Genomic DNA, 12862 nt, shown 5'->3' with positions numbered 1-12862 from the left:
AGGGTTACATATCACATGATTCCCATTTATAGCATACTCAACAAAATTAGAATGCTTAAGTACTGATCAGCAATTACCACGTGATCAAGTTGGGAGGAGAGGGTTTGAGTATTAAAAGGTAATAGGGGAGGTTTTCTTGTACAGCTTATGATTTTGGTGGAATTCACAGAAATCTGTACATTGTAAAATTTTTTATAGTTCTACATACACACACAAAAAACATCCTATCCTATACACTGAAAAACTCAAGTCTGCAAGAGCTAATGATATGATACAAAACAGGCATAGAACACACTTGCCTTTCATATTAAAATTTAATCAACTGAGAACAATCTTTGTTTGAAACAGTGTCTTGGTATATACTGCAGGTTGCCCTTGAATTTGTTTATGTAACTCAGGTTGGCCTTGAACTCATGGTAATCCTCCTGCCTCTGCTACCAAGTGCTGGGATTACAGGTGTGAACCACCACACGCAGCTGAGAACAATCCATTTTAAACTGGTAGAATCATTGAGAAAACTGTGTTTCAAAGTGATTACCAGGTGTTGTAACTATAGCCTTGTGATAAGACAGTCCTTTAAAATACATTATTTTAATGTGGGCTTTTGACTTCTATGAATGTCTGACACCTTGCTAGTTACTACACTTTTAGTGTGTTCTTAGTAGTTTTGTTTCTGTATGTTTTAAGGATAAATGATGAGGTAGAATATAGCACTATAAGTCCTGTCATATGTATTACCATCTGAAATGTCCTTTCTTCAGTGTGAAATAGTTCATTACAAAGGTTTTATTTCTGTCATGTCCACAGAAGCTCTCTTAAGTTCCTGGGTAGAAGACCATCAAGAGGATAAAGAAATTAAAGATAGAGACAGAAAGCTAAGGTCACGTGGATCCCTTTCTCCTGATGGGCAGAAAAGACTGCTCATCCACTGCAATGTGTTTATTTGTACATTTGCCATGAAACGCCCCTTTGCTTAACTAGCTAAGATCTGTGTTCTCGTGTTTAGAACACCTGTTCACCTCTTTGGCTCCGCACGTCAAGAATCACTAGCTCAGCAGCTCGCAACACATTTTTGGGCAAAATACCTTCCTATGATCACTATGGCACTGTTTCAGCTCACTGATAATCTATTTTGTTCATCAATGAGATAGTGTCTTTCTTCCCATACAAGGGTTTCTTAGTCTCCCTATTCACATGTACTGTAGCTCCACATATTCAAGACATGTATTTACTTAGAAATTCTTCAACACTTTTCTACTTTGAATGTATCAGGAGGGTTTTCCCACATTTGACATACAGTATGTGTTAATCAGTGAAGGCACTAGTATATTGTCTATAGTCATTTAATTTTACTTCTATACTGCTGCTCTACACAAAATGGTACTCATGTATGCTAGGAGCACATTAATACATGAGTTCAAGTACTAATATGGTTTGGCCCTCCTAAGCTTGCTTCCATGTCATGAATTCAAATTATGTGCAAAAGATTATGTGCCTTGACATAACACATTGCTTATAATGTGTAGTGTATTTTTAATGAAACATGATAAATGACATTAGCTCCACTTGCTAAATCCATAATCTCTTCTCTAGTAGAAATTCTTTGATTATACTGGGTGCACCAAAGAATTAAAATAGACAATTCATGTTGAAGATTTTCCCACAACTGCATTTTTTAATAAATTCTCTGGTGAAGACTTCACAGTGTAGAATTCTCCAAACTCACTATACATAAAGAAAGTCTATTCTGTGTGAAACATGATGTCGTAGAAGACATACTTTCTTCCTGACGACATAAGCATTATTCATTGCATTGTCAGAGTTTGATTCCACTATGAGTTTGCTGATGTACAATAAGATTTCTCTTTGAGGTGAAGGCTTTTCCACAGTCACTGCAAATAAAAGGTTTCTCTCCTGTATGTGTTCTTTGATGAACAATTAGGCGACTTTTCACAGTGAAGCCTTTACCACACTCATTGCATGCATATGGTTTCTCTCCAGTATGAACCTGCTTATGTAAAATGAGCTCAGTTTCCATGACAAAGCCTTTTCCACATTCACTACATGTATGGGACTTCTCTCTTACATGGATCTGCTGATGTACAATAAGATAACGTTTCATGGTGAAGCCTTTCCCACATTCACTGCACATAAAAGGCTTTTCTCCAGTATGAGTTCGCCAATGTACAACAAGATTGCTCTTAAAGGCAAAACCTTTCCCACATTTATTGCATACATAGGGTTTCTCTCCAGTGTGAGTTCGCTGATGTACCATTAGTCCACTATTAACAATGAAACCTTTCCCACATTCACTACATTTGTAAGGTTTCTCTCCAGTATGTGTTCGCTGATGTACAATCAGTCGACTTTTCAAGGGGAAGCCTCTCCCACATTCACTGCAAATGAAGGGTTTCTCACCTGTATGAGTTCGCTGATGTATGATGAGTGCGGTCTTGACAGTGAAGCCTTTTCCACATTCATTACATACATAAGATTTCTCTACTATATGATTTCGCTGATGTACAATGAGATTACTGTTCCTGAGAAATCCTTTTCCACATTCACTACACACATATGGTTTCTCTCCTGTATGAATTCGCTGATGTTCAATCAGACGATGTTTTATGGTAAAACCTTTCCCACATTCATTGCATATATATGGTTTCTCTCCTGTATGATTTCGCTGGTGTATGATAGCATAGTGCTTTGTGGTGAAGCCTTTCCCACATTCACTGCAGATGTAGGGCTTCTCTCCTGTATGAGTTCGCTGGTGTATGATAAGCATGCTTTTCCCAGTGAAGCCTTTTCCACACTCACTACATACAAAGGACTTCTCTCCAGAATGATTTCGCTGATGTACAATGAGATTACGCTTACCCGGGAACCCTTTTCCACACTCACTGCATATATAGGGTTTCTCTCCAGTGTGAATTCGTTGATGTTCAATCAGACGGCTCTTCATGGTGAAGACTTTTCCACATTCACTGCATGTAAATGAATTCTCTTTCTTATGAATTCTCTGATGTTCATTGAGTCTGGACTTTCTGGAGAATACTTTTGCACACATACTGCACCCATAAGGTTTCTCTCCTGTATGAACTCTCTCATGATCAGTAAGCTGAGACTTCTTGACAAAGGCTTTTCCACATTCACTGCATACATGGTTTTTCTCTATTTTATGAATTTTCTGAGGCTTAATGACTTGGGACTTGTTAATGGGTTTTCTACTTACAGGGAATTTAACAGAATGAAATTGTTCACTCTTGCCATTCATAAATGTCTCCACATTTTCCTTAAATTTAGTAGCATTCTTAATTTCATAGTTTTTGTTCTGATTTTCAAAATTTAACTTTGACTTGAAAGTTTTTATATGAAACACAAGATGACTTTTGCTTTGAAAAACTGTGTTTCCAAATGCATTGTGTTTATGATATTGTTCCATACTCTTTAGCATTCTTTGATTTTTCATGTGACCCTGTAGATGATTACCAACTTGGTCATTTTCTACAAAAGAAGAGAATAATAAAGATGGAGGAAAAAGTTTTTATATTGTATATATACTGGTAAAAAGAAAATATGAAGTTAAATGATGGCTTCAAAGGGAAGAATAGTTAGTGAAAGTGACAAATTAAGGATTATTTCACTAACTATATGGTTTGAGGCAATGAGGAGGTAGACGACTCTCAAAATAGGAATATGGCTAAGACCAGGATGAAATATGCATTGTGAAAGGGGAACTATGGGACTGACTTTAAATATGTAATACTAACATCAAGAATCTAACTTGAAATATAAATGGAGATAATCATGTGAAAGTAATATATATTCATTATTCAAGAAAACAGAATCTGGGCTGGGAGTGTGGTTCACTTATAGAATCACAAGCTTTGCCTACATGTGACCCTGGGTTTGATCCTCAGCACCATAAAGGGAAAAAAAGAGGGCTGGATGACATGTTGGGAGGACATGTAAAATGAAAAATGATGAAGGTATAAAATCAAGATTTTAGACATTCATGCATTTGAGTTTGGAGATTCTTTAATCCCAATTAAAAGAATATAACTCTTGACTATAGATATCAGGAAAAAACATGCAAAATAAAATGTGTAGAATATACTTGTTATCTAACAAGTGAAAATGTGAGAGCCATAGAATTTCACTTCAAATGAACTGAAACAGACTTCTATGTGGTAATGCTATTTCTAAATTTGTCTTTTGATATGTAAACCACTAAAAATTAACTTTCCCAAAATATCAACACAATTAATAGAAGATTTAACATTTTAACCTTTGGCCTAGCTGTGTCCTGTTACAATACATTACACTTTAACGAAACAGAGAAACAATGATTATTGGAGAATTTTGCAAGTACCTGGTATACCATGTAGATTTCTTCAGAAGCTAATGTGTTACTGCACAGAATATCAAAACTGTCATCTTCACTCACATTCTCTACATACAGTCGCAAACTCAGAGCCCAACTTTTCCCATTTCAAAGTCCATAATACTGTACACTGTTCATTTTAGCATTGGTTAAGCTACACTAAACCTCTCCCTTCTGAACTAAAGTTATGCCAATTTTACCTTCAGTTTTTCTTAGATTTGAATGTTGTTTATTACTGCACTACACTGCTACCATCCATGTGAAAGACAAAACTACTTACAGATGTAAAAACACAAAGCCAAACTTCATCATCTTACCTCATTTACATATACAATCTAAAATTTAAACAGTTATCCTGGCAATAAGGTTTCCACTACCCTGACTATTGCATTTTCTAACACGGGTCCTCATTTGGCCAGCTGCAGCACAATCTATTGCACCATGACCTCACACACTTCATGCCTTTATTCCTAATATTCCAAATTCAAAATCTAGATACACTGTGTACATATCATGTCATTCTTTCTATTATACCACAGTAAGACTTATTTCCTCTGTATTTCTAAATTACCTCGTTCCTTATTATTCATTTTTATTGTTACCCCAGTATTGTGAAGATTTAACCTCACCCAAAGAGAGGTGTGACCACTGCCTGTGTCTAATAGGCTATGAAATTTTTTTTTTTACATTTTTTTTTCTTTTTCCTTTTTATCGGTACTGGGGATCGAACTCGCGACCGCCTGCTTGCAAGGCAGGTGCTTATGCCGCTGAGCTAAATCCCCAGCCCCCTAGGCTCTGAAATTTATGACAGGGGCTGTGGGCCATGCCATACAGTTCTATGCTTTCAAGGAACCAGAAACTACAGGTCTGACTTTGGATATTCAAGATTAAAGATCAGCTGTGTGGGAAATATGTGAAGCCTAATAAATGTTCAGGACACAAAAGGTTCATGTGAGCTTCCTTGGTTCATAGTCCTCTGGGTATAGGGTTTCACCCAGTAACCAGGAAGAAATAATGTATCTATTTGTCTAATGGGGGAAGACAAAAAGAAGCACTGAATATGGATCTTTCGTGCACTCCATACGATCCAGAATTCTAATCACAGTAAAGATCAAAAAAAAAAAAAAATGAAAACATATGTTCACAGAAGCTTGTACATAAATTTTCAGAGTAGTATGATTCATAAAAGCTAATAAATTGAAACAACTCAAATGTTCATCGACAGGTGAATAGAAAAATGTGATATTTCCATATAGTGGAATATTACCTGGAACAAGAATGAAGTATTGATACATGTGAAAACATGGAAAAATGTCACAAACATAACTAATTTGAAAAAGGACCACATATTTTATGATTCTGTTTTTAAGAAATGTCTAAAACAAGAAAATTTATTGATTAAAAAGTAGTTTTGCGATGCCTAGGGATAAAAGCCTGGGGTGAAAAGGGTTGTTTTGTTTTAATTCTGGTTTTTGAGACATGGTCTTGCTGCATAGTCAATTCACTTGAATTCACTATGTAGCCCACGTTGGCTTCAAGCTTATGCCTTAGCCTCCTGACTACTGTGTAGCCACTATGCTGGGTGACAGAAGTGGGTTGTAAGTGTGCCAAAGCCCTCCAAAATTAGGGAAATGGTTAAATGATCTTGTTAATATTCTAGAAGGTACTACATTGTGAATGTTAAATTGGTAAGTTATATGATATGTACAGTACCTCAATAAAGTTGTTTTAAAACATAAAAATCAAAGGCAAAACCAAGTGGCTTAGGGAAATGAATGCAATCTCAAAATCTAAGACAAATAGAAGAAAAATCAATCTATCAAGTATAAAGAGGAAATAAACTAAGACATAAGTGATGATCAAGTTTAGATTGGAACTGGTGTAGGATATAAAAGTCCTTTTAAATTAAATAGTCAATAGAAATAGCAAAGGAGGATTTTGCAGAAGAGGACTTTGTAGTAGAAAATATGCAAAACATATCATCAACATGAAGAAAGCAAAGATATATGACAGTTAAAGATACTTTTAACTTTAAATCAGGATGGTGGAAAAGGTGTTTTATGGAGGGAACAAGATTACTATTCTTTGTAGAGCATACAGAAAGCCATAGCCGGTTGCCATAGAGAATATTAAAATATACAGAAGTGAAGTGTACATTCAGGCAATATTAGGGACCTATCAATTTAGCTATCATCTAGAGAATAGACAAAGCTTACACAAGAGAAAACAAAATTTAAGGATTAGAAAGTGAACACTGAAGAATCAAAGAGGGAAGAAAAAGCAGCTAAGAACCAGATAAATGTGCATAAAGATCAGGCTTACTGTGAAGGCACAATATTCAAGATGTGGTTGGTTTTTAGGAAGGGGATCAATTTGCCAGGAGGGCAGGAAAGCATAAGTCAGAATTCAAAGATCTCTAGAGAGTGTGGTCTACAAGAGGAAGAACCTTCAAAGGGAGTGGAATGAATAGGAAGAGACGGAATTTAAAGAAGAGGAAGATGAGAGAATCCAAGGAAGAAGAAACTAGGCAAACAAATGAAAAGGAATATATAAGATAAGCAAAAAAAAAAAAAAAAAAAAAACAACAACAACAAGCAGTTTTACTACCCTCTAAAGACCTCAAAGAAATGTTCTAAAATTGGAAGAGGAATCCAGAGGCTGTTTCTGTATCTTCAGACACCTTCATAGGCTCGGACTGACTAAAATATGATTGAATGGTTATGTATATTTGTCCTCCTCATTTACTCACCTGGACAGATATGACTGTATATTTCATCTATTATCCAAGGACCTCCTTGTTCCAACCTGAAGAGTGCATCGGGCTTGCTGCCTTCATACCCTGTTTATGGGCAAATGAGAATCGACTTGGACACACTGATTAGGTTGGGATACATCTACACAGGAGCGTTATTTCTAAAGACAGTTTTTGCATCTGCAGAGCAAAGGCTTTTCTCACAGGAGAGAGCACAATGGTCTCTCTTGGAAGCCAAGAGCCTGCCACATGAAATCACTGTGGACGTTGGGACATACTAGGTAGCTGTTCAAGGAAAGGCTACATAAGACACACTTGGGTGACACAGGTCAACTGTCCTTACCCACTGACACCAGATTGCTGTAGTTCTCCAACATCACATTTCTGTACAGATTCTTTTGTGCAGGATCCAACAGCTGCCATTCCTCCTGCATGAATGTCACAGTCACGTCCTCCAGTGTCAATGGCTCCTATAATAATGTCTGATGAGTTTCTTCTTTTATTCATAAGAAATGTAAAGGAAGTTGTACTGCTTATATTAACAATATAGACTGCATGTATAAACATCTAAGGAGTAAGAAGCTTTCAGAACTGATAAAATACCCTACAACTCAGAATCAGTAAACCAGTAAAGCCAAGCAGGAAATCTTCATTTAGATACATCAAATGGAAATTGTAGAATATCAGATGCAAACGTGAAATTGTGGAAACTAGAAAGATATTAGCATCAAAAGAAAAAGCCATATGCGGTGACACATTCCTGTAATCCCAGGATTCAGGAGGCTAAAGTAAGAGGATCACTGCAAGTTTCAGGCCAGCCTGGACTATATAGTGAGTTGAAGGCCAGTCTGAACTACATAGTGAGACCCCAAGACCCTGTCTCTAAAAGCCAAATAAATCAATAAATAAATAAAATAAAATGTGTTGACAGGTGACTTCTGCAAATACAGTAGTATTTTCAATGTCTGATCACGTGGCAAAGCTGCCTAGCCTGAATGCCACTAGAGAATGAACTGAGACCTGTTTGCTGACTGCCACTTTTCTGTCTCCCCATGGCTTACAATCATACGGCAGTGTGAGAAAATGAGGCAGGGAAGACCCTAGGGGAAAACCCCGTGTTACTGCAGAGATTACTACCTAGAGAAGGGAACAGATCTTCTAGAGCCTTTTATTTATTTATTTTTAATAAAATGGAGGCTTGCGTTGGTTTCTTATACTCCTGGGCTCAACTGATCCTTCTGCCTCTCATCCTCCAGAGAGCTTGGACAACAGTTGTGTAATACAATTCCCAGCTTGGGGTTGCAAAATCCAAATGCTACTGATCTTATCACATTTTGAATTATTTCACATGTCACCATTTGGAAATCTATCTAAACGCATGGCCAAAAGTCACAAAATGGAAAAAACTGACAAACCTTGAAAGGAAAAATAATACCTATGCTGAAAGTGATACCACAAACAAAGCTAAAAGAAAAGTTGACAGGCTAGAAATATATTTGCAATAAACCAAAGAATGGATCAGTATATGGTAGATACAAATAACTTCTATAAAGCAATAAGTAAAAAGATTTTTATGTAAAAATAAGGACCCCTTATATCACTTCCAAAATTTTAAAAAAAAAAAAAACTTAAAGAAATAAACAACTAAACAACAATATAGAAAGGGTTTCACTTTTACTTCCAATGAAAAAAATGAAAAATGAGGCAAAAGAATATCAGACCACTCTGATGGCTGGAAATCTCATTAAGTATTGGCAATAGTTTAAAGTATGGACCAGTTCACACATCACTTACTACGTAATGGGTACTTATCTCGATTTAACTACTTACATTAACTCATTTCTTTTAGTGTGACTATAGACAAACAGAATTTTAATAGTGAATATTCAGTTCACTGTAGCCATTATTCCTTTACACCTTTACATGATACCATCTCAAACCAACAGGTTATGTTCTTTGGAGTATGATTCTATTGGCGCAAAAAAAAAAATGTTATACACCAATACTTCAGTTCACAAATGCTTTTGTTTGAGAACAATTTGGTTCACAAAGAAAAGTATGTGACAAAATTTTATTTTGTTTACATCAGGGAACAAATATGATCATGGCCATCTTTCCCATACAAACACAAACGTGGCCAAGGTACCACTGTATGTATTTATGTATAGATATGTACATAAACAAACATATATTTGTAAATATACATATGTAAATGCATATGCAAATTCAGAAATAATTAACTACTAAACAATTGCTAAACCAGGATGAGAAATGCAGAAGGCAGAAATTTAGAATAAAAAGGTTTTTTTTTTTCTGAAATGGAGTTTCACTATAGAGTTCAAGGTAGTCTTGAACTCCTGAGTTCAAATATTCCTTCTACCTCAGCCTCCCACGAAACTGGATTACAGAGGCATGCACATCACTGCACCCAGCTGAAGGCATAATTTACTTTAATCCAATACACTTCACTATTAAATAATTTCCTTTTGCATTGTATCAGTGAAGCCACGCATGCTTGTGCTCATCTGTAACTCCAGCACTTGGGCAGCTGAGGTAGGAGGACCACTATCATTCAATGCCAGCTGTTCTAAAAGAAAAAACCACAAAGTAAAATGAAATAAAGTGTATCAGTGAATAATGTGTACAATTATAAAAAATAAAAGTAGGTCAGAACTGGTCTGAAAATGAAACAGGATCTGTATATTCTGTGACAAAGTTAGAAAGGAAACACTGAAGAGTCCAGTAATTCAAGTCCTTATTGGACTCCCTAATACTACACCTGTCTGTACTTAAATGCCAGTTCAGCCACCTTTTTAATACAGCTGAGAACCCTACAATTCCTCCATTTTCCTAGGCCATTGGGGTTATATTCCTACATAAGCTTAGTCAGACTCAAGTTGAACACTCTGAGTGAATTTCCTAAGTACCAACGAAATGTTCTTTAGTCATTGTGTATTGTATATAACTTACCATGATCCGCTTGCTGCGCTGGCTTCTAAGATATTAGGCACAAGCTGAAAACTACTGCTACCTACAAAATTCTTTCTTTTACACATGAAGTTCCAACATTAAGCCTTTAGTGGAAATCATGTGAACACTATATTCCTGATTGTACTTTGCCACATTAGACACAAAATGTACTCCTCGCTAGATAATTTCTGAAATGATTTTCATAGGCATTTACAAATCCATTAGCAAATAAAAGAGAGCACGAACTCAGATAAAAATCACCTGAACACTGGTCATTTTCTTCTGCTTAGGGAAAATGGTCAGCTGAGATGCTCTGTGTCTCTTCTGTAGATGCCCTAAAAATCTCTGTCACTGATGAAGTCTCTCCAGAAATGGTATCTAGGTCCTGGAAGTCTTTCCTCATTCACTTCTTATCCCTTACATGAATGGCCAGGACCTGCAAAATGAAGAGCAAAACAAGTTTTAAGGACACATTCCCTCCGTCTGTGCACTCAGCTAAACACACATTTCTCTTTATTTGGTTCCCCAGACAATTTCATACCTCAGGCTAACCAAACCAAAAAACTTTTGAATGCAAGGAAGATCTGCATTTGTTCTCGGAAGTTGGAAGTAGTACAAATGTGAAAGTATAAATGGTAATGGAGCCCAGCCAGTACCATGTCTTGGTCACAAGTAATTCCCAGATCAATTTTAGAAATGAGGTCAGAAAGACACTAAGGAGCTATTATTTTTAAAGTATGTTGCCTTTGTGACTCTTTGTAAAGTCTTTATATAACTATACAGACTGCAGTATGAAAAACTGGACACCAGAGGCCGGGGATAGAAATTAACATGCTATAAATACCAATTTTAAAAATTTAAGTCAGCCAGTATAGCGCATGCCTGTAACCCCAGCATTCTGGGAAGCAGGGGCAGGAGGATTGGGAGTTTGATCCTAAACTGGACAACTCAGCATTGACCCTATCTCAAAATTTTAAAAATGGGGCTGAGATGTAGCTCATTGTGAAGATCTGGGCCCCAACACCACACACACACACATACACACACATATACACAAATCAAACAAAAACCCCACTTTTTTATAATTTTTTATTTTAAAGAAATTAAGACAAAAGAGAACATAAAGCAGATCAGAACAGAACAATGTAAGCAACACAGTATTTCACAAGACAATCCGTAATTAACAGTAATTACCATAATGTCTCTTTCTTTGAAATAATAGAGCATAACTTAATATACAATAGTATCAAACATAACAAAATTCTACAAAACCATTCAAGAGAATGAAAGTATTATAGGGAATTCAGAACCAAATAACAGAGAACAAACAATGGCTACTACATTATCTCATTTTCCATAGAAAATGTTTATACTATCACACATAATAAAATCCAGTAAAATAAAACTTGATAGAACCAATGGAAACAAGAACAAAAGCATGGTAGGACTTCAGAGTAAGATGATATTAAATCAGCACTGGCTATTATAATGTCTTGTTTTCTTCAAAATAGCTCTTCATACTATTCACAGATAATAAAATCAAACAAAGCAGGATAAAAACCCCACTTTTTGAAAAAATATAAACACTGGAGTTGGCTGTGGTACACATGTGTATAATCCCAGCACATAGGAGGCTAAAGCACAAGAATTACCAGGAGTTTGAGGCCAACCTGAATTATACTGTGAGGCCCTGACTTAAAAACTCAAAAATAAATAAACGCTTGAATAGCGTATTTATACTCATAAATAGAATTGAAAGGAATATTTTACAATAAACTTAAAAAGATAAAAAGATTGTTATTTAGAAAGCCTATTAGTTTTAAATATGCTGAGCCATTCCTCCCCCCCCCCCCAAACTTTATTTCTGAGTGTTCAAGAAGATAGGATTTCGTAGGAAAACAGGATTAGAAAATTAGTCATGGAGAAGGGTCTTGGACCTGAACATTTGGGGAAATGTCAGTGTCAATTAAGTGTGTTACCGCAGCCAAAGTCTGAGTTCAACAAACTCACCAGCCAGAGCTTCTGAGTCTCCAAAGTTCAACTTTTCAATTTGTGCGCCAGATAGTGACCACTACTCCAAAATCTGGACTTGATTCACAGGTATACTGACCTCCCTTAACGACCTCTAAGTCATGGATCTCTCAATTAATCTAGATCCTTACTGGCAAACATCACCCAACAAGTTTTCAACCATTGAAACAGAGAGAGTGACCCGCGAAGACCTGAATCCCAAACCTCAGGATTCTTGGTTTACGTTCAGAGTTTTAATCATTGACAATCAGAGCACAGTATGACCGAACACAAAGGTACCTCATTTACAATCGTCCCGCGAACTCCTACAAGTTTTCCTCCAACCGCGGGACAGCAAAAGCCCTCTTAAATAGATGCCTAGGAAAGATCCCTCCCTCGCCTCGGGTATCGACCTGACCTACACTCCAGAGCCCGCGACCTCTTAAGGGAGGAACTCACTTCCCCAACTTCAAGGTCCGCCCCTCCTCGCCCTGCCCCCTCTGCCGAAAACATTAGTTAAAGCGGTCAGTGCCCCTATCCAGAATGGAAGTGGACTTCCGGCTCTCCCTGATGACGTATCCCCGCCTACCTGGTCTCGGCGGCCATCTTGACGCCTGAGGTACAGAGGCGTAGCGGTCGCTTCTGCGTCTGTGACCAATGAATGGTTGGCGTGAGTAGCCTTGAGAAAAAACAGTGACACGGTGTCGTCCCAGGTGCCCTGTCTCTAACGGAAATTGGGAGAGAAA

The 12862-nt window shown here is 36.9% G+C and overlaps 1 protein-coding gene across 3 annotated transcripts; it reads right to left on the bottom strand.

Annotated features, from left to right (window-relative positions):
* Nucleotides 1-295: 295 nt before the first annotated feature.
* Znf432 (zinc finger protein 432) lies at nucleotides 296-12622 on the bottom strand. Of its 3 annotated transcripts, none has more exons than XM_063253246.1 (5): nucleotides 12117-12622; nucleotides 10107-10542; nucleotides 7480-7606; nucleotides 7134-7223; nucleotides 296-3504 (listed from the first exon to the last, which is right to left on the bottom strand). In XM_063253246.1, the coding sequence occupies exons 2-5, from the start codon at nucleotides 10107-10109 to the stop codon at nucleotides 1817-1819; spliced, it is 1908 nt and encodes a 635-aa protein (XP_063109316.1). In that variant the 5' UTR covers nucleotides 10110-10542; nucleotides 12117-12622; the 3' UTR covers nucleotides 296-1816. The 3 variants fall into 3 exon arrangements, with proteins under 3 accessions (XP_063109316.1, XP_013003294.1, XP_013003295.1); XM_013147840.3 differs by having other exon boundaries at nucleotides 10368-10542; nucleotides 12117-12621; XM_013147841.3 differs by having other exon boundaries at nucleotides 10368-10542; nucleotides 12417-12621.
* Nucleotides 12623-12862: the final 240 nt, after the last annotated feature.

This window comes from Cavia porcellus, unplaced genomic scaffold, assembly GCF_034190915.1.
Source record: "Cavia porcellus strain 051 isolate PalLab524CR breed Dunkin Hartley unplaced genomic scaffold, mCavPor4.1 scaffold_7, whole genome shotgun sequence".
Lineage (NCBI taxonomy): Eukaryota > Metazoa > Chordata > Mammalia > Rodentia > Caviidae > Cavia > Cavia porcellus.
Note: the sequence above shows the minus strand (reverse complement) of the source record. Positions and strands in the feature narration are given on the sequence as shown.